The following is a 22,130-nucleotide window of genomic DNA, read 5'->3' as shown; positions in this document are numbered from 1 at the left end:
CCAAACTTGCACACACACCAATGATCATACACACCTTAGCATATCAAAGACTACGCAAGAGCATATTCAGCTGACAGTCCAACAATATCTCCAATATCAATAATAATCCAAATTCCAGCTAACCAACAGTACCATAATCCATGAGAACAAGCTAAAATGGCAAAGAGGCAACAAGACTCAAGCATAAGGCATCCAAAGCATCCAACAACCAATATGTGAAATGATAATTACAAATATCAAGGCATAACATATAACATCCAATAACAACCAATCTCACCTCAAAGACAAACTCTCGACCCGAGTCCCGCGACGGGTCATCGGTCAAATCGAGGCTGACCGGTTTAAACCTAGTTTGACCAAACTCGTTCGGTCAATCTGGCCCAGCTCAGAGTCTTGGCCTACTTTGGCCCAAATCACAAAATTCATCACAATATCATTCTCATGCTATTTCCAATTTCTATCATGTGAACACTATCAACATAAAGAAAGACATTCCAACTTACAAAATAACTAATTCCACAAAATTCTCGCATAATAAAATAGCATAAATAACCGTCTCACACAAGGGTAAACTTTTCTATAAATTTTAATCGATAAAACGACGCCATTTAATCATACGGACTCCGAATTAAGTGATTCAAGTGGCTAAACCACCTAATTTTTCGATGCCGTTCAATCTGTCATATTTTAGGAAACATTGGAAACCATCTCGGTCTGGTACTGACGCGTTCCCGCCAAAACACGGAATTGTCACAACACATAATTCCTCATCCAAATTTGTTCCAAACAATAATATACAAATGGGTAACATAAATTAAACATAAGCATACTCATCTTACTCCATTCATTCATTTATCAACAAGATCGTCTCAAACAACAACAAACAACAACAAACAACAAATACAACTACTAATGTGACATTAATTCGTCGAGTAACTCGGAATAGTTACCTTAAGCTAGCAAAGAGACAAGTAATAACTTGAGAAAGCTTATAAAACCCTAAATTACTCTTCATCTTCAACAACATATGAGTCACCTAACTCATATTCAAATTCTTCACCTATAAGAACAACAAAAACACAATTATTAATCTTTAAATTCGAAACCCTAAAAGATGAGTCTTAAACAAAATTGGGGGAAATGAAAATAAATCTTACTAGTAGATGAGGATTGAAGAGAGGATTCCAAATATATAATTTTTATGAGATTTGGTGGAGAAATGAAGGATTTATGAAGGATTTAGGGATTGTAAGGAGGTTATTTTGATTGATTTTTGGTATTTGATGAAAGGAAGAGAGAGAGTGAATTATGGAGGAAATGAAAGATGAAGAGGAGATCCATGAAGGATGGAGGGTGCATGGTTTGGGGTAGGGTGTTTGGGTGAGTTTCAATTGTTTACGTTTTGGTTCGTTTCGACGGAAATTAGAAATATTCGTCGAACGCGATTTCCGAGAATATTAAAGTTCTTAAACACGATTTTACTAAAAGATTAAGTACTCATATGCCCAATATCCAAACTCGTTTACCCAACGACCGTAAGAAATGGGAAAATCCCAATATTACGACTTTTATCCGAAATCTATTTTATCAAAGGAAAAGGTTTAAATATAGTTTAAATCACTTTTAAACATTTCTAAACTATCAAAAATAATTACATTTCTTCAAAATAAAATAAGATTATATTTTATCAAATTATTATTATTTCAAAATAAATTAATATTAAATTAAAATGGATTAAAATACCACTTTTAAAATATAATAAAGGTTTTCAAATTTACGGGGTGTTACACATTATGTTTGGTCAAGGGTCTTTCTTGTGTAATAAATCACATGATGCTTCCTATCCACCACTTACCCAAGTACCGCACTAACCGCGAAGTCCGAAGCATCGCACATAATCTCAAAAGGGAGGCTCCAATCCGGAGCCCGGATTATCGGGGCCATGACCAATGCTTTCTTCAACCTATGAAAAGCTTCAAGACAAGGTTCATCAAACACAAAGGGGGCATCTTTGAGGAGTAATGAGGTCAATGGTTTTGCTATCTTTGAAAAATCTTTAATGAAACGCCTATAGAATCCGGCGTGGCCTAGAAAACTTCTCACTCCCTTTACATTGGAAGGAGGTGACTAGTTTTCTATAACGGCAATCTTAGCACCATCAACCTCAATACCCCTACTAGAGACTACGTGACCGAGTACAACCCCTTCCTCTACCATAAAATGGCATTTTTCCCAATTAAGGACGAGGTTGTGCTCCTCACATCTCTTCAACACATTAGTCAAATTTTTAAGACCATGATCAAACGAATCCCCATGGACACTAAAGTCGTCCATGAAAACTTCCATGCTTTTCTCTAGAAAGTCCGAAAAGATTTCCATCATGCACCTTTGAAAGGTGTCGGGCACATTGCAAAGCCCGAATGGCATCCTACGATAAGCATAGACTCCTATTGTACAAGTGAAAGTTGTCTTTTCTTGGTCATCTGGGTGGATGGGAATTTGGAAGAACCCGAAGTAACCATCTAGAAAGCAATAGTATGCATGGCCCGCGAGCCTCTCAAGCATTTGGTCTATAAAGGGAATTGGGAAATGGTCTTTAAGGGTGGCGGCATTAAGCTTCCTATAGTCAATACACATGCGCCATCCGGTCACCGGTCTAGTAGGTAGGGTGGTCCCATCCTCTTGTTCAACCATTTGTAACCCCCCTCCCCCCCCCCCCCTCCCCCCTTTCTTTGGTACCACATGAACCGGACTAACCCACTTGCTATCGGTTATTTGATAGATAATCCCGGCCTCAAGTAATTTTAACACTTCATTTTTAACTATCTCGGCCATTTTAGGGTTTATCCTCCTAAGACCATCTACCTTGGGTTGACTCCCCTCTTCCAAAACAATTCTATGCATGCACAAACTCGGGCATAAGCCCTTGATGTCATCAATGCTATACCCAAGTGCCCCTCTATGAGTTCTCAAGGTTTGCAAAAGCTTCTTTTCTTGGGACTCACTTAGGTTAGCATTTATGATCACCGGGTAAGCCTCCCCATCATCAAGGAAAGCATACTTGAGTGAGGGAGGTAGGGGTTTGAGTTGTACCTTTGGAGGGAGAAAACCCTCCACTTTCTTCAATAGTTCCTCATCGACTTCATGATCTTCCTTCATAGCCTCATCATGCAAAGAGATTTGAAAAACCTCTTTCATCTCCGCTTCTTCACGGGCTACTTCATGTACTACCTCATCTATCAATTCAATAGTGCTCAATCTTTCCATCCTTGGTCCTTTCATCAAATTCGGTAGGTTAAATTCGACATTGTTGCTCTCAATTTGGAAGGTTAGCCGCCCATTCTTGACATCAATAAGAACGCCTCCGGTAGCCAAGAATGGCCTACCAAGGATGATGGGGGTATGGCTATCCTCCGGAATATCGAGGAAAACAAAATCGGTGGGGATTAAAAGCTTTCCAACCTTGAGGGGTACATCTTCAAGCACCCCCATAGGGCGCTTGACGGACCTATCCGCCAATTGGAGAGTCGTGGTAGTGGGAGAAAGGTTTTGAATGCCAATCCTCTTTGCAACCTTCAAAGAAATAACACTCACGCTTGCTCCCAAATCACAAAGAGCTCTTGATATAGGAACACCACCAACTAGACATGGGATTGAAAAGCTTCCCGGGTCACCAAGTTTAGTAGGCATTTTGTTAAGGATATAAGCACTACATGCCTCTTCCATAGCCACTATCTCTTGGTCACCCAAGACTCTTTTCTTGGTCAATGTGTCTTTTAAAAACTTTGAGTAAGTTGGCATGTTCATAATCACTTCCGTAAAGGGTAGGGTAACCTCAAGTTTTTCAAGCATATCACAAAACTTGGCATACTTAAGGTTTTCCCTACTCTTAATGGCTCTTGAAGGGTAAGGAATTTTAGGAACAGGTTGAGAATTGGAAGATACCTTTGGAGGAGCCGAATTCTTTGTTACCTTCTTAGAGTGTTGCAAATGTACTTCTTCAATAGCTTCCTCCTCATAAGGGAGGTCTTCCACATATCCATCAACATCCTTATCCACTTGAATTCCACTTCTTGACGAATCTTCACAAGCTTTCTTCCCCTTCTTGTCTTCACTAATCTTAGTCGATGATACCATGGGTGAGCTTCCATCTTCACCATTCATTTCCAACCCATTCCCCTTGGGCTCTTCATCAACTTCCAACTCTAGGTCTTTGTAGGGGTCCTCAAGCTCTAGACCGCTCCTTAACACTACCGCATGAGCATGGTGGCTATTTGAGGCGTCCTTGGAATTTTGTCCTTGGGCCAATAGACCACCGGGCGGCCTTTGAGGGTTAGCCATAGCGTGAGAGGCCATCCTTTATTCCATTTCTCTCATGTCTTTAAGGAAGGTAGCCCTCAAGTTTGCTTGTTCTTATTGGGTTGCCTTGGCAAAATTAGCCATCTCTTGACTATGTTGAAGTTGCATGTTCTTTATCATCTTCAAAAGCTCAACTTGGGAGAGTTCACCTTGGGGTTCTTGATAAGGTTGGTTGGCTATGGATAAAGGGAACCCATAGTCATACCGAGTGTTGGAACTTTGGTTGTTGTTTTATCCCCCTTGGAAGTTAGCTCTAGGACCATTGTTGTTGAGGTTTGATCATTGTCCTTGTTCTTGAAACCCTTGAACATACCCTTGCCCAAATCCTTGATTTGCTTGGTTCACTTGATTCCCTTGGTAAAACCCTTGGTTGCTTTGATTTCCACCAAAATCTTGGTACCCTTGTGGTTGGTTACCATAGTTTTGGTTTTGATAGTTGTTTGGTTGGTTTTGATTTCCGGGGTTAGTTCTTTGGTTGGGGAATGTTCCCCTTTGTTGAGAAAAACCGGGTGTATTATTTGTGGCTTGTGGTTGAAGGTGTTGTGGGTTTTGAACATTGGTACTTTTGTAGCTAAAATTGGGGTGGTTCCTCAAACCGGGATGGTAGAAGTTGGTGTTTGGGTTGTAGACATTGGGATTGTTGTAGGGTGGTCTTGGTGGTCTTGTATTGTTGTTATAGCTTTGGAAAGTATTAACATCTTGGACATTCTCTTCATAGCCACCGGTATAGTTGTTGGCACACAAATCAAAGGTGTGACCGCTCCCTCCAAAAAGCTCACAACTTGAAGCTTGAACCACTTCCTCCATGGGTGGCCCATGTGAGGTCGTGGCTTGGTGCACTTGATTTATTTGAAGCTTTTCAAGTTGTTTTGTGAGTAAGTCGAGCTTGACATTTGTCTCGGAGTTGAAGGGGTTTTCCTTAGGGAACTTCCCATTCCTTCTTAGCATGTTTCCTCTACAACCATAGTTTGCTTCCGAATCTACCATTTTCTTGATCAATGTCGTGCCCTCTTCATCATTCAAGTGATCAAATCCTCCCCCCGCGGAGGCATTTACCATCTCCTTAGTCCTCGGTAGCAAAGTTTGAAAGAATGTTTGAGTGATGTACCATTCCGGTATTCCATGATGGGGACAACTTGCTATTAAGTCTTGATATCGGTCCCAAGCTTCACCTAAAGACTCCCCGTCTTCTTGTTGAAATGTATGAATCTCATTACGGAGCATTGCGGTCTTTGATGAAGGGTAATATTTGGCCATGAATGCTTTAGCCAAGGCATCCCATGTCGTGAAGGTATCCGGGGGGTGAATGTTCAACCACCGGTCCACCTTGCCCGTCAATGAAAATGGAAACAACATCATTATCAAGGTGTCCTCGGACACCCCATTCTTTTTCATCATTGAAACCTTCCTCTTAAACTTCCGGAGGTGAGCATGGGCATCCTCTTCAATATGCCCCCAAAACAAATCCTTCTCAATCAACCCAACTTGGGCGGGATGCATTTCAAAGTTGTTTGGGGCCAAGGTGCCAAAATTAATAGGGTTACATGAATCATTATGGTTAGGCCGGTTGTGATCTCGTAGAGCCATTTGTGGTGGAGGGTTTGGTATGTGAGGGGGTGGTGATTGAGGTGGGTTATTTGGAATAGGGAAGTTATGAAAAGGGTTTTCTATTAGAATCTCAATTGTGATGTTTGGTTGAAGTGTGGATGTGGTATCAATATTTTGTGGGGTGTGTGAATTTGGTTGATCAATGTTTGCCCGGGGAGGGTTCCGAACTCTATCAAGGGTCCTTGTCCTCAAGGTCCTAAAAAGCCTCTCAGGGTCGGAATTGAAGAGTAGAGCTTGGTGGTTCCTTCTAGGCATGCACTCAATAAACCGTTAGTCTCCTAGTGTTTTTATACACTAGGGGAAGGCAAGAAATCACACACTCTACAATGAAACACACAACTACTAAAACAAACTAACAAGTGAGATAAGACTAAAGCTAAGACTCTTGATAAACTAAATATAACCTAACGCCATCTCCGGCAACGGCGCCATTTGATGAGTAAGATTTAGTGGTAGGGTCAAGTCTCTTATCACCAACAATTATTTAAACCCAATTTAGTGTGTAAATCGGGGTCAAACCACGAGGATGGAGGGGTTTCTACTTAGCCTAATAGGAGTTTAGTCTAGTAAAAAATGAAGGGAAGTGAGTTGGTTTAAACTACTAGTTGTAACTAATGCAAGCAATTAAGAGGAAGTGTATACGATTGATTAAAGGCTAGGACTTTCGGGTTCATCCAAATGGTTCAAGGGGCAAACAAGATGATTTAAAGGATCCAAGGTGAAAGTTTATCCTAGGATGATGAATTGATGTCTCGATTGTCCTAAAGGGCGATTACTAACTCTCATTAAGCAACACACTTTTCTAAAACAAGCAACAAGACCACCACAAACTTTCATTCAATGGAGGAATTAAGCAATAATGAAAAAAGGCACAAGCTTTCACTGATGCAAATCATCAAACACCTTGTGTGCAATGTTGAGAAAGATAAACAAATCACCAAAACCCCAAATAATCAAACAATCATGCCCAATAATCCCATTTAGACTCCCTCTAAAGCCCTAGAAAGATTACTACTCACTCATGTTCAAATTGTTCAAGCAAATAAATTGAAAAGAACAAGTAACAAAAAGAGATGACATAGCAAAGATTCCAACAACGATAAAAGACAAGTTAAAATGTAAACAATTGATTAACCAAGTAAATAAGAGAAGAGATGTACCAACAAAGAGTAAAGATGATTACTTTGATTGAATTAATGAAGAGAATCCTTCAATATCTCCCAATACAATCCAAGAAACCAAAGGTAAACAATTGACAAATACTACTACTAGACTAATTTTACTAAATGATTAATAATAACTAGTGTTGATTAAGGAAAGATTAATGCTTTAATTAGGGAAGGATTGCATAAATTAAGGAAAGTTTTCAGATCTAGGGTTGTGTGTCGAAAATGAATTAAGGAGGGGTATTTATAGTTTACAATCATTTAGGTCAAAATTACAAGGAAGTTAAAAATGCGGGGAAAAGGAGTCCGAGCCGGTCAACCGGCCGCCGGCTGACCACCGACGCAAAACCCGCTGAAACTTGTGGTGCAAATTAAATCGTCAGGTGTGGTGAGCCGGTGGACCGGCCGCCGGCTCTGGACCGACTCCAGAGGGGGACTTCCAGCCGGTTGACCGGCTGCCGCCAGGCCGGCTTGGAGTCTTCCTCCAGCTCTTCAATCTTCAATGCAAGTATAGTGGGACTCTTAGCCGGTGGACCGGCTGCCGGCCGACCGGCCGGGAGTCCTACTTCTCTTCTCTTCACTCTTCTTCTCTATGCATGCCTTGAAAGTTCCATAGCTAGCTCCCTTAGCCCTCTTCCTTGTACAAAACCTGCAGTGAGGAACATATGGTTCATAGTACAGGACTAAAGATACAAAATGGGGCTAAGAGGGGTCAAAAACCGAGTATAATCGGGAAATATGCATAGAGAAGAGTGGTGAAATTGACCAAAAATGGGAACTCATCACCGCCATAATTGTAGCCAATCATACAATGTACAAGAGTACCACATCCTCACCTACAACAATAATCAACAACTACACATCATAAACCGATTTCTACCCAAAACCCCCCAAATCACCCAAATTAGGGTTTGACAAACATAGTAAACCAACAAAAGGACAACATAGAAATCTACCCAAATTACCGGTGATCACAACGATGTAAATATCTTCGAAAACTAAGAACCCTGGCCTTTATTTGATGGTAAAGAATGGAGAGGATTGAACGTCGTTGAAGTTTTTATGAAAACCTTTTGAGAATAAAGAGTAAAATGAAAGTAACTAACGACTTAGCCTCTAAATACCTCTTCCACTTTTACCATCAAACCGTAACGAAAACCCATAAAAACACTGGCACTCGATCGAGTAACTAACGTACTCGATCGAGTACCGCCTACTCGATCGAGTTGCCACTACTCGATCGAGTACACCCTGAGCAGAATGTACTCCAGAATCTGAATACAACTTACTCGACAGAGTACCCCCCAACTCGATAGAGTACTCAAAGATCAGAATACCTGAGGTATTACAGCATTAACTAAGAAGAAGAAGATAATGGGTGGTTTGGGGATTTAGGTATTAGATGAGTTATTGAATATATTATGTTATTTGTGCTGTTATTTAGGTATTAAATGTTACAAGAATTTAGGTATTGATTTAGGTATTAGTAGATGAACCGTTAGCATAGTGAATAATAGAAAAAGGCTTCAGAAGTCATAGGAGTATGTAACAGGGTTATGACGGAAGTTTGTCAAGAGATATTCTGGGAAAGAAAAAGGTAAACACAGGAGTACCATATGTAGAAACTTAAAATGAGGGGTACCATGTGTAATCTGGCAAAGTTCGAGGGCACCATGGTAAATTTCATTAAAATAATAACTATTGTATAAGACGATTTTACAACATGTGATAATCTCATTGTGTAAAAGTCAACTCATTTATTAGAAATAAATGTTGTTTTTTCTACATAAAAGGATCGTATAACGGTGAAAGACCATAATACTCTCTAATATGTGTTGTTAAAATACGTATATGATCTATAAATTGATAAATTGTTTACTCTTTTTTCTAAGGTCTTTATATATAAAAGTTGGGTTTTTAAAAGTCTCATATATAAAATTCGGTTGTTTTTTATTAAAAACAATTGTCTCATAGTGTAAGACATAAAAGTCTTGTACATAAAAGTCGGTTGGTTTTTTTGTAAGGTCTTTATTTGTTGGGTAAGATTGACCAATTTTATTTAAAAAAAAAAGTAATCATTTAATGTTAAAAAATGGTTGTTTTTTTTACATATTGAGACCGTTTCATAGGGTAAGACATTCTATTTATAATAAATGATTGTTTTTTTTTTCTAATTCATTGAGATCGTCTCACAATAAATGATTGTTTTTGTAAGGTCTTTATTTTTTTTCTAACTCCAAATGGTATGTTTCTCTTTTGTACACTATTTACAAATAAGAAGAATCTTCTCATTTCCTCCCAATATATAAGATAAAATACATTCATGTGGGATATCTTGTTTTATTCATCTTTAGGAGTACATTAAAAATATCAAAATTTTATAATTTTTAAAACAGTGTAGCTAAAGATATTTACGGTGTAAAACGTGCGTTGGCAAACGTAAAAAAAGAAATGTACCATTTGAAGTTGAATGGAGGAATTATCACTTTAGTTACAAATATCTTTGTTGTAATATGATTTATGTTATTATGTGAGCCATGCTATAATAATGTAAAACACTTTCTTTTCCGTTGTCAAAAAACATGCTACAATCTATAATGCCTTGCAATAACACGAGATCTGCACTAGTATGGCCATAGGCCATAGTGCAAGGCCAATAACTCTCAACTTTTTTTATTAGTAGTTTTTTAAAGGAAGAGTGACAAAATAGGCGAAGCTGTTGCAATAGTAGACCCTCCGCCTAAAATTGTCCTAAGAATGAAAATTCAGGTCACATTCACATAATCACATACATACTGCTACAATTACTGGAACAAGTCAATGATGATCCTTGTTATTTTAAATTATAAGAATTCCCATGATTTTACCTCAAACAAATTGACCTTTATTTCGTGTGTAACACATTGTCATGCATTAATCATCTCCTTTTTTGTCTCTTTCTGTCTTCTCTCCATTGAAACACTACCAAATTTCATCTGGCGGGAGACACGTATCATTCTGTTTGCTTCAATTTTCAGCACTTCTGCTGCTGCAATTTTTCAGCATTCTGGTATGTGTCACTTTTCTTTTTTCTTTTTTTTTTTTCAGCTGAATTTTCTGTTGTTCTTCACTTTTATATGATATGATCAGGGCGGACCGGATGTGCGCACATCGCCCCAAGTGAGCACCCATTATTTGTAGAAAACGAAATTAAGATCGAAAACCATAATTCTTATTGAAGACGGAAGTATCAGTCTTAAGCTTTTAAGACGGGTCAATTATATATGGATAGACGATAATGATTTCTATATGTTTGTTCAAAACTACATTGAGTAATTTAGTAATTTTGAAACGTAGGAAAATTAAATGAATTGACTGAGTAATAATTACTGCCTTTTTGATAAGTTGATTCAGAGCAATTACCGTCTGTTTTCTGGGTTTCCAGTAGTGCATATTGCTTAGACTTCTTCTGGTTTTGTGCATTTATTGTTGTTGTGGTTGTCTAATCTGATACTTTGTTGTTAACCATATACTCATTAGAGACGGTCTCCTACGATTATTTTTGTTAGACGGCCAGAAGGGTCTATTTATACTCTAGCTATCAATTTTTATTTTTTTTTTGGTTCAAATGAGCGCATTTATGTCGCGGGTGAGAATCGAACCCCCAACTTCGTTAGTCAGACTGTTTCTTGAGAGACTAGCTCTTCTTGTTGTCAGGTTGTATGAACTGTGATAATTTTCCAAGGTAGTGATATATAAATGTGTTATTTCAGCTATGGATGAGGGTCAAATGGAGAACGAGTCTTTGCAGGCCCGAATCCAGCAGCTGGAGTTAGGTGAGCTGCTTAATACTATCATCTTTGGGGTTAAACTTTGCGTTCGGTGTTGTCTTCATACTGTTATATCTGAGATATCATCATCTAGAAAGTTCTTACACTAGTTGTATATATTGATAATTTGATACCAAGTTATACAACAAAAAGTAGCCCAGTGCCTGAAGGACTCCTGCAAAGTGCAGGGTAAGAGGGCCGGATGTACATAGTTGTATATATTAATACAACTGTTCTAATGTAAATACTACTTTCTGAATCCGAATTTTTTTTTAACGAACAGACTATATTACTGCGCAAAACTTGCATATTTTTAATGTTTTAGCACAAACAATAGGTAAAATGCACAGAACTTTTTAGCTTACAATATCCCGGAGAACCCTGATCCCTCCTTCCTGGATCCGCCAATGCGACTTTCCAAATAAGATGGACTAAGGACTAGGAGAATCTTCCCTCGTCTCCCTGATGTATTTTAACACGGAATACATTTTTCAAGACCATTATCATCTTATCTGAGTTATGAAGTCATATTTTGCTGTCTTACGTTTGTAATAGATTTTCGCTTGTCAAGCTCATGATGTTGTATGTCCTACAAGGAGACTTGAGAAACAAGTGAATCAGAGCTGAGAGATTGTCTCGCATATAGAAATTGGGAGACATGCAAAGCTAAAAGTATCAATGTGTAAATAGTGCATAAATCGAGGATTGAGGTAGGCAAGGGCCCTTGTTGATCAGCAACCTCATTTATCTATTTTACGTTCATTTTATTCTTTAGCCCAAAGAAATGCATGTAGCTCAAGTGTTCAACCTTACCGTCTCCCTCGAATTAGCATTGAACATCTTAGTTTTCTTTTTCACATGAATTGTGTGATGATGCGGTGCTAATAGTTCGCAAAACTTCTATTGTCTTGATGTCTCTGGTAGAACGAGATAAGCTACATAAAAACGTTGAGGAATTATGTATGCAAAAAGCTGGTCCAGAATTTGTCAACCTTGCCACTCAAACGTACTTCCGAAGGTATGCATATTACATACAAATCCGTGACACCAAAAGGCTACTAGGTCTTTTATTTTCTTTGTGACAATGATCCCTGCTTGTTGATACATCAGGACAGCTGGGTTAGAACAAGAGGTTGAAAACTTGAAAAAGGAGAAGGCCGATTGTGAAAAAGAGAATTCAGATATCAAAAATCAGCTTTCTGAAGCCATGAGGATTAAGGCAAGTTGTATCTCCTAATCTGATACTCACTTAATATACCTTGGTTATATTTTGAGGCATATTATATCTGTAGCTCTTTTGGAGTTATGGTTATCCAAGTATTGAAGAAGAAACCAATTTCCTATCTTCAGTTCCTCAAAGGAATTTTTCCGTTTGTTATTTTCCTGGATAACTTCATGTCCACCCGTGCTTGTATTCATTAACAATTTTTTCTTTATTATGGAGTATTAAAGCTAAGAGACGTTATTCACAAGTTTTATGTCTTGTGCAAATGATTTTTTTTGCCAGGCATATTTGGAGCAACTCCATGAACTGGAGGTTTCAAAGGTGCTCCACTGCCCTCTCTTACTTTATTTGTTTCAACTCATTTGTATCATAGAAGCAGGGTTAGTACACACCAAGTTGTTTCCCTGTAACTCTTTCCTGATAAGTCTTAAGTTTATGCTTCTGCTAAAGAGAATTTAGTTTTGGCCTTTTTCTTGGTGCTTTTTGGTTCTTGTGTGTCAAAAGCCAGGCAATCAATCGGTCAGACTAATTTACCTTTGCTATGATAAGTGGACGACAACAACATTAGCCCAGTGTCTTAAAGGACTCCCGCATTTTGCGGGGTAAGGGGTCGAATGTACACAGCCTTTGCCCTTATGTTAGCAACACAAAGAGGCTCTTTCCGAATGGGCCATAATGAAAACTGTGCCGACAACTAGATGGCTGTTACTTCACAATAAAGAGAAACACAAACCAGTTTAGTGAGTCATTTTGCTTAATTCCATCATAATTGAAGACCAAATAACAATGTGACTTTGGCTCCATTGAGAATGGAAACAGCCATCAAACAGCTATGATAAGTAAACACTTTGACTTTTGAAACACTATTTCTTCAATTCAAATTACAATTTGTCATGTATCAAAGGAACCAAAATAACACGACAAGAATGGCTGCGATTCAAGTTATTGAATCTTGATGCCGGTTATTGTCCATTTTCTTAGTTTAAAGCATAAAATAACTGGAACTAAATCCAAAGTTATTCTTATCTGCTGGATGGATTGTAATTATTAGCTTCTCTTATCTCTATCACCAACTTGCAGAACGCAGAGGCAGCTAAACAGCTTGAATATTTACGTGACCTTGTTGCTACGGCATTTTCTGATCGTGATCGTGCTGTAACAGAGGTTATTGAGCATCTCTTTGTTGTATAACCTTGTCAGCTGCATATACGTTTTATTATTAAAACTGTCGTCTGGTTCATGCAGGCTGAGAAGGCCAAGGAAAGCGAAGAAATTGTGCATCAGAAATTAAAAGACGCTGAAATGAGGTATATCTCAATAGGGTTTCCATATAACAATAGCAAGTAGTATTAATAGGCCAAGGACTTCTCTAATTATGATATGACAAAGATGACTGAAAAATGACACATGATGATATTGATGTAACATTGTAGTTATGGTGATTGTTTTTGGTCTCGGGTGTTCTGCAGGACTGTAATGTTCTTCAATCTGCCTAGTGGCTTAATTCACCAATCTTTATCTTTTGAGTGCGGCGTAATAAAGCAAAAGGATTCACTCAAACATCTATGCTTCTTAAATAGTGAAGTAGCAGTTGAATAATGTGATTTACATTGCGGGTTGACTGAATCAGCCTAGATATGTTTTCCTCATGTTAAAAGATTGTGTATATTCAGCCCCTTCTTCCAGTAATACGCAGAAGCCTTTGAGACAAAATATTGTCTTATCCAATAACACATTTTTATCTTGAATTGGAATGAGATTATCTCCCAAAGTCTTAATTAAGTATCCCAATCTCAGTGCTTTTTGTCTATTATATGACTGTACTAGTAAGATTATATACGTGCTACTAGTTGATAGCTCTCCTTTTCGAACTTCTATTAAGGAATCAGGTTGGAATGCCTTTGTGTGTTGTCTGAGAATTCAGTTCAATATACCCTACTAAGTTGGTGACTTGTTACCTTTTATCCATAAACAGGGAACAAGAACTTAAAGTAGGGTCCATAGAGAAAGAAGAGCAGATAATGAATTTGCAGATGAAGCTGGACATGCAAGAGCAGGATATAGAAAATTGCAAAAAGGTAATACTTTTTCTGTTTAACTTGCAATCTGATCACCTTGCAGCAAATGGTATTGTGCAATAAGCTCTATTTATATACTGTTTTGTCCACAGGTTATTGAGAAGTTCTACAAGATTCGGCAGGATGCTTGCAGAGGGAGTGAGGATGAGGAAATTAGGCTGGCAAATCTGCTTGATAATGTTTCTTGGAATGACAAGTGTGCGTACCTTTATGACGATCCAACTGAATCGTGGAGTTTCATTGTTCAAAAGGAATCTCCCTCTGCCAACGATGTAGTGAGTTTTGGCCGCTTGCAACATTCTGAGTTTCTGACACAGTCTTACTTATTTACATGTCCATATTTATTAGCTTTTTCTCAGACAGGCTGATTTGCTTCAAGAGGTTGATATGTTAAGAGGCTCTGTTGATGATCTACAGAAGAGGCTACAAATGGTGAGAAACTGAATTTGTTATCAACTTTTAACATTGTCATACTTAACTTTTAATCGAATAGGATTTTTCCTTTTGTTGTGTGCATCTGCATCGTTTCCATTAATGGGGCTAAAGACTCGCTATTACTCGAAATAAACAAAAAAGGTTCACCAAACTCTTTGTGCTTCTCATGAAGTAGCAATGCATTTTAAAATGTAACTTTCGTTAGGTATTATTCTAAAACAGCCTTCTTGTACTTTCACACCCTAGTACGGTCGAGTACATCCCACCCCTTACCCGCAACAGTCTACAAGTGGGAGCCATTGAGGCATTTGTGTAGTGTTGTTGTTTCTTGCTCTTGTTGTATCTTGTATGTATGCATATACTGATGTTCATGTGGATATCTTTGCGTGTTCTTGTTAAGTTATTTTGGCTTAATAACTTTGAAATGTGATTTTAAGAATGAATCACGTCGTTATACAAAAGACATTCAAGAATAAAGTTCATAAAACCATAATGATCATTGCCATATGAATTATGATGATTATCTATTTCTTGCTCATATATATATATATATATATATATATGAAAGTATTCAACACTAATCTTCATATCTTAGTCGGACGAAAAGGGTCTGGAAACTGAGAAGCATCTGGAAAGCAGGATTAGCTTTATGGAGCAGGAAAAGGTAAAAAATATTTGCATCATCAAATCTCAAATGTAGTTTTTTTCGCCATTACATTATTCATAAGTTGGCCCTCAAACCAGATTCTGTCAGACAGACATATTGTTGAAGGAATATCATCATTACGTGAATACCATAGTCAACAAAAAATTCATATCATGAAATTACTTGATGATGAAAGATCCTTCCAACAATCAGTTGTTAGCCGGATTGACCGAAAGATTGGGAAGTTTCATAGAGACGTCCAAGCTTCGGAGGTTTGCTCTCTTCTTTTCTGCATGCATTCTGAAATGCTTTGTGTTCAATAATACCCTCTCCATTGGCTTGATTTAGGGAAATGACTTGTATTTGATTACTTTAGTTTGGTATAGTACTAACATTGTGTCAAAAAAGCGAATCTTGTGTCCACCGTCTGGTTCTATTTTGCCTCCTTTGTTTCTATCCTCGTAGCAGAATCTGGTCGGAAATGAAAGTATAGAAGAATCTTGAAATTAATTTTCTAATGCTACTATAATTGTACGGAGTATTAGATTTACTCTACCAAATTCAGCATTGGAGTGACTACTGTGAAACATCTTGCTCTAAGCAGGGTGTTGCCTCTTGTTATCCTGTGTAAAGCATTTGGAAATGTATTCCTTGCAGGTGGTTACTTCTAGCATGCAAAATTTTCCTCAGGTGTCTGATTTTTCTGAAAGTTTGGCACTGGCATTGGAAGAAAAAGTAAGTACATCCTGGATTATTTTTCTCAGTAAAAATGTCTACCTTGATAGCATGTCATTCATTTCATGGTTTGAATTATGATGTAATTTGCTGATAGGTTTCGGCTTTGATACTTCTGTCACAACAAGAAGAAAGGCACATTTGGGAGAAAAACGTCCATGCTGCTGTTCATGAAACAGTTGATGAGCTTCAGAGATCTTTAAAACTGGTAAATTCTCTTTTCCCTTTCTGAATTTGGCTAATTTACACTTCTCATTGTAGCAAAATACTTAAATATTATAACCTATCAAATTAATGGTTGGAAAGGAAACGGAAAGGGTAGTTTGTCATGACGCTTGACTAGCTGTGTGTGTGCTGCCGATCAAGGTATCTCATTGGAGAGTTAAGCTATCGCATTGTTGTTGTTGTTGCTGTTGTTGTTGTCATTGTCGTTGTATGATGTGTGGGAAGGGAATGCGACTCAAAGCTAGTAAGGGCACATCTTCGCCAACAATCACCATTAACTTTATATATTGACAATTTTCTCCAGAATTTTTACTGATTTATTATGCATTCTCTATATTCTGTAAATTTGTGATCTGGTGAGTATAATTTATGTTAGGTTAAGGTAACTCGCTTAACACTTAACGACAGTCATAGCAATTTCTATCAGATACATTTTGCGAGAGTTAAAAGCTTTTCATTATCTGTTTTAGTTTTATTTCAACTTGAATGCCATACTTTCAGGCGTCGGCCCAAAAGGTGAAGGCTCTCATGGAACTGGCGGAGTTGAAACAGCAGTATCAGCAATTATTAGAGTAGGGTTCCTCTTAATGGCTTTTATTTCCAACCCTCGTCACTGACCTCAATGAACTAACGTTCTACTATCTAGTTTAATCATAAGGTTTAATCCTTACTAAACATTACATTTTCTGAATTATCAGGATAACGGTTCAAGAGATGCCTCTGGCAGATTCTGCTGAGCAAAGAGTTGATGGTCTTGGTCGAGACGGAAAGCTTACAAATTTGTTCAAGAAAACTTCCTTCGGATCCTTCGGACGACGGTGGCTTGGTACAGAGGAAACCCCAGTTCCTAACAATTTGGAACTTGAAAGATTTTTGAGCGAAAAAGGATTGAATCATAATGTGGAAAATGCAAGGTCTTTTACTGATTTACTATGGCCCAAGATTTTCGGAATTATGAGCTGCATTTTTAACCCCCATTAGCATTTAGTTTTCCTGGTGAATATTCTCTGTTAACTTTCTATAATCCTGAATCCTTGAGTTATTTACCGATTACTACCTAAAATTTGGCATGCAGGTTGCGCATTGAATATGCCACCCTTAAGGATAGCGTAGATAGCTTGGAGCGCTTGACAACTGATATTCGTCAACTCCGGCTCTCTCTTATACAGGTGATTGTTACAACTTCCAATTTAGATGCTCATTTTAAGGGTTTGATTTGGTAAAGTCTTCACTTTCAAATTATCTTTCATTTGATACCTCTAATTATTCTTATTGTCATATTTGGCGGTGTTACTCTAAAGGCGAAGATGACACGTTCATCAAAAGGTGCTTACATGAATCCTTCAAGGCAGCTAGATGAAACTATTAGGAAAGCGGAGACATTGAAAAATTCCCTTACCAGTGCCTTGCAACTCAGTTGGACAGACGACGGAGATGCATCATCAAGTAGCTACGTAATGGTAAACGAGAATCCTAAGCTTGAGGATGAAAAAATAGACACAATTTCGACAGTGGGGCTCGAGATGGTTGAGCTACTTATAATGGCGGCTCATATTATGAAGGAGAAGAATAGCAAAAGAGAACCCAAAATCAAGAAAGAACAGTAGCTCTCAAACCTCACTAATTTTGGTTGTTTATACTACAGCTTTACTTGTTGTGGCTCTATGATTTTAATCATTTCATATGCTTGTATTCATCAGTATGTTAACTTTTACAAAACAGAGAAAGAGTAAACACACTCGGAAATGCGGAATAGTAAGTTATGTTTTCATGTTCTATATTCTTCATACCAATGTAATCAAACTGCATTTTTGACGTAGCTAAATAAATCTCCTGTTGTATGAATGGCGATGGAAATGCAATGATAATCAGAATTTGGATACCAAATGAATCCTGATAAACTCCGCTTTTGTTAAGCGTATTTCAAGCATATGAATTGCTTCCAGTATACGAAATCTCTTGTAGCATAAGACGATTTGATTAACACTCTCTAGCTCTAGGCACAAGAATATACTATTGTTTGTAGCATAAGGCTTCCATACACTATATGACATCGCCGAATTGTGTTGGATGCTCAACCTTTTGCTTGAGCTACATTGTCCCGTCGATAAAGCTACGTACTATTGTTTGTTGCGCACGAAACATAGGAAATTTAGGAAGGAAAGAAACCCAACAACCCAAACTCTTTAGCGTTGGCAGACTTGACATGAACCTCCCCTATATTAAAATGCCTTTACTTGGAGAAACCAGGTAACCCGGGCCGTTATTTTCCATAACAGAAACAGTTGAGCAATTGCAAGACTGTTTCGAATTCAACCATTTTTGGACTTGAGATCACTAAATATGAGTATAAGTTAAAATAGAAGCTCTCGGGTTTACCATAAATGTAATCAACAATTGCACAAGTTGCGAGTCACAAACCCACAAGCAATGAGAGTCAATAATTCCGTTTTGAGTGCAAAGATCCAAATTATTAACGTAAGAAAAAAGAGATCAAAGAGGAAGAGGGGGAGGGAAACCAAGTTCATTAACTACATATGATACCAATGAAGATCACTCCTTTTTCTCCATTTCCACACAAGTCGAGCCACTGATGTTCGCTGATATGTTGTTTGTGTTCTTTAAAAGCAAGCGTCCAAAAGGCAGCAACAGCACAGAGCAGCCAAGCTGCAAATGCATACACACATTCTAGTAAGACCACAATCGAATAATCCCTGTATCCGTGTATAAACTTCTCAGTTCTATTTTTAGGTGACAACAATAAACTTAATACTTTGAATCTTTCCCGTTTTGTATGTTATTTCATTATGGTATGTGATCCCACATATCACATAACCTGCATTTCCTACTAAATTAACCGTGAAGTTCATTTACAGATTAGGGAGTCTCTATTCGTTAACAGGAAAAAAAAATTAAAAAAAATAAATAAATATAAGATGTGAAGCCTGTTAGATTTATGATGTAGACTAAATTGCTAAAATGAATAACCCACTGTGACATGGTCCAACAATTTCACCCATATCAGCGATTTGCACACTTATGGTCCCCTCCCCTAGAAAATACGCACCCTCAAGAAAAATCGAATTTCACACAATCCTAGATTTTGTGACGTGAATACATGATTGAATATGGCGACTTCCTAGATTTTAAACTACATTAGCAGGTTAACCAAATGCTACCTATATTCCCTCAAAAAAAATGCTAATACTATGACATATGAAGATAACTAACTCTCAGATTGAGACACCCACCTCTTGAAAGCAAAAGCAGTAAAGCCATCAATACTACCGTATTATCACACAAAAAGGAATCCATGATGAGTTATGATCAGGCAATCAGCTACGCTTAAATTAACATAAACAATCAGTCAGTCGCATAATATTTCATCTTTTACTCCTATTCTTCATCTCTAAGTTCCAACACAACTTCCGAGTAAAACGGGTAAAATGTCCGTCGGTACGTCTTATATATTGTGTTTAAAATACTACTCCCTCACATCCATTCCAAACTACCTGTGATGTAAATGCGTATTAAGAACAATAATGATCGACTACAAAAGGTGACTACATGGCATGTATAATGACAAAATTAATAAATAGACCGAAACACAAAGCACATCTTGATGTTGTATGGATGATATTTTTTGCAATATATAGGGTATATTATTAGGACTGCTTGGACACTTTGTTTACTAAAATATAGAACCGGTACAATGGAAAGTAGGCAATTTGGAATGAATGGAAAGAATACTTTGTAACAAAGAAAAAGATAAACTGCTAAGTTGTTCTACCAAGGAAGGAGATAGACTTCTCTAACACATCTTTACGTCTTTCTCTTCTTTGATTCAAGCTCCAGTTGTTATTTTAGCTCTGTTTTTGTCAATCTCTACCTTTTTTTTCCTTGTATTTTCATTCACACTACAATTGTTGTTCTTATTGTAGTTCTCAACTAGGAAGATAAAATGAACTATAGGTTGACAACATAAAATTCAAAACACAAAACAGAATCATTCGAGAATAATTTAGACATTATTAAGGTTGATGGTATCACTTGAATAAAGTCAGGATATATACAATACAACTTCAATGTACAAAATTAGAATCCATAGTGTACATTGCAATTGTTAGTTCAAAGGAGTTATCTTTAAAAAAGATGAATATTCTCTTTAAAAAAGTTGAATATTCTGTGAAATTTGAACAAAGTGGGGAAATATTCAATCAAAGTGGGGCAATATTCAAACTTTGGCACCTGAAACAACTGCAATCATCTCAAATTCTTAAATCACAAGCCACAATCACGGTAAAAAAACCCGTCTCCTCATAATTTCCCTAAACTATCCTTTCCCAAATAACAAATTATAGGTTAATTTAGCCATCGCAATTGCCAGCACACATGACACAACATTACCTACCAAACAAATCACAAAAGACGACGACTCCCAACAGCCTCCCCATAATAAAAAATGACTCGGCTGAGTGAATCCACAATTGACTCATTACAAAACAAATGGTTGGATTAATCAATCAAATCAATGCATATCAAAAAAATACCTTTTTAAAAAGTTAAAACAACAAAAACTATAATGCTTTTCTAAATAATCTAACCATTATTCCAACTCAAAGCATTTAACTATAACATCGACCAATTAGTCTTGTGTAAGGCGATTTTACACAAGATTAATGTAAAATCACCTATTACCAACTTTTTGCAAATACCTCTTACAAGATAATTCTGGTAATTAATAGACGGTTTTACAATAACTTTTGTGTCTAACCGCTTTCACAAGTAAAAGCGAACATTAACCCAACACGGCCTAACCCCATGTTACCATCACACAAATTGGCCCCCTCTCTCTCTCCAAAAAAGGCTAAACCCACACATGCAAGTAAACAAAATGCAGATCTAATATAAGAAAAACGAAAAGAGTGTGAACAAAGACGATACCATCCCTCCATGAAACCGACACTTTGTTGCTGTTGTTGAGGAGGAGGCTGAGCATACTGAGGGGCATAAGGAGGAGGATACCCTTGAGGAGGGTATCCTTGTGGTGGGTACCCACCTTGTGGAGGCGGGTACCCGCCTTGTGGATACCCCTGTGCCGGGTATCCTGGTGGCGGGTACGCGTCTTTCGGATACCCTTCTGGCGGATAACCTACAAATTAAGAATCAAATTACAACGTCAAATCTTTCATAAATAATAATCCCTCTATATAATAAACAATTGACTAAGACATGCCAAAATGGAATACGTAAACAAATGACCGGGACGGAGGGAGTAATAATAGACAAAATGGGGATTAAAACAAAACCTTGAGGAGGAGGAACACCGACGGGTGGTTGTTGCTGGTTGTAGTAACTCATCACTCCGATTTTTTAACTTGTTTTTTGTGGGTTTGATGGGAAGTTGTTAGAGATTTAGAAAATTAAAAAATGGGTTTAAATGTGGGAAAAAGATTTAGGGTTTTTTTATTAAGAAATTGGGAGGATTTGAATGTAATTGGATTTGATTTAGGGAAGAAGTGATTAATAAAGAGATGGATTTGAAGGGGGCCAGACCAGTGAGGAAATGAACCAAGATGATGAGGAGTAACTGGTTTGGTTAGTTGATTCAATTTAAGTATGGACTGCGTGCTTAAGGTAGTTGTGTACGCGTTTTTTGAGTTGTTTTTGGCCTATTTTACGGTAATTATTGGGTTTTGGTTATTTCTGTTTTTGGGTGTTTTTAGTTTGTAAAGATAATTTCAATTAGTTGAGTTGTTTGGGGTTTGGAAGGAAGGATGGGTGTGAGATGTGAAAGAGTATAAAAGTGTTAATTTGGATCATCTTCATTAGACTTGTCTAACG

The 22,130-nt window shown here is 37.6% G+C and overlaps 2 protein-coding genes and 1 non-coding gene across 6 annotated transcripts; 2 read left to right on the top strand and 1 right to left on the bottom strand.

Annotated features, from left to right (window-relative positions):
- The first annotated feature begins 5,476 nt into the window (after positions 1 to 5,476).
- Positions 5,477 to 5,583, top strand: LOC141603506 (small nucleolar RNA R71). The gene has a single exon (XR_012525378.1). It is a non-coding gene; the product is annotated as a small nucleolar RNA R71 (small nucleolar RNA).
- Positions 5,584 to 9,857: 4,274 nt separating this feature from the next.
- On the top strand, positions 9,858 to 18,131 carry LOC141599670 (uncharacterized). Of its 4 annotated transcripts, none has more exons than XM_074419762.1 (18): positions 9,858 to 10,182; positions 10,886 to 10,948; positions 11,867 to 11,960; positions 12,053 to 12,161; positions 12,450 to 12,488; positions 13,248 to 13,331; positions 13,413 to 13,474; positions 14,143 to 14,245; positions 14,338 to 14,520; positions 14,609 to 14,677; positions 15,276 to 15,344; positions 15,425 to 15,598; positions 15,984 to 16,061; positions 16,159 to 16,269; positions 16,788 to 16,858; positions 16,985 to 17,200; positions 17,362 to 17,455; positions 17,588 to 18,131. In XM_074419762.1, exons 1-18 carry the CDS (start codon positions 9,954 to 9,956, stop codon positions 17,891 to 17,893), a joined length of 2,154 nt encoding a protein of 717 aa, XP_074275863.1. In that variant the 5' UTR covers positions 9,858 to 9,953; the 3' UTR covers positions 17,894 to 18,131. The 4 variants fall into 4 exon arrangements, with proteins under 4 accessions (XP_074275863.1, XP_074275864.1, XP_074275861.1 ...); XM_074419763.1 differs by having other exon boundaries at positions 15,288 to 15,344; positions 17,588 to 18,062; XM_074419760.1 differs by having other exon boundaries at positions 14,594 to 14,677; positions 15,288 to 15,344; positions 17,588 to 18,062.
- Positions 18,132 to 18,638: 507 nt separating this feature from the next.
- LOC141599671 (uncharacterized) lies at positions 18,639 to 21,920 on the bottom strand. Its single transcript, XM_074419764.1, has 3 exons — positions 21,596 to 21,920; positions 21,231 to 21,438; positions 18,639 to 18,953 (listed from the first exon to the last, which is right to left on the bottom strand). Exons 1-3 carry the CDS (start codon positions 21,645 to 21,647, stop codon positions 18,908 to 18,910), a joined length of 306 nt encoding a protein of 101 aa, XP_074275865.1. The 5' UTR covers positions 21,648 to 21,920; the 3' UTR covers positions 18,639 to 18,907.
- Between the last annotated feature and the right edge of the window lie 210 nt (positions 21,921 to 22,130).

This window comes from Silene latifolia, chromosome 9 (genome assembly GCF_048544455.1).
Source record: "Silene latifolia isolate original U9 population chromosome 9, ASM4854445v1, whole genome shotgun sequence".
NCBI classification, from domain to species: domain Eukaryota; kingdom Viridiplantae; phylum Streptophyta; class Magnoliopsida; order Caryophyllales; family Caryophyllaceae; genus Silene; species Silene latifolia.
Note: the sequence above shows the minus strand (reverse complement) of the source record. Positions and strands in the feature narration are given on the sequence as shown.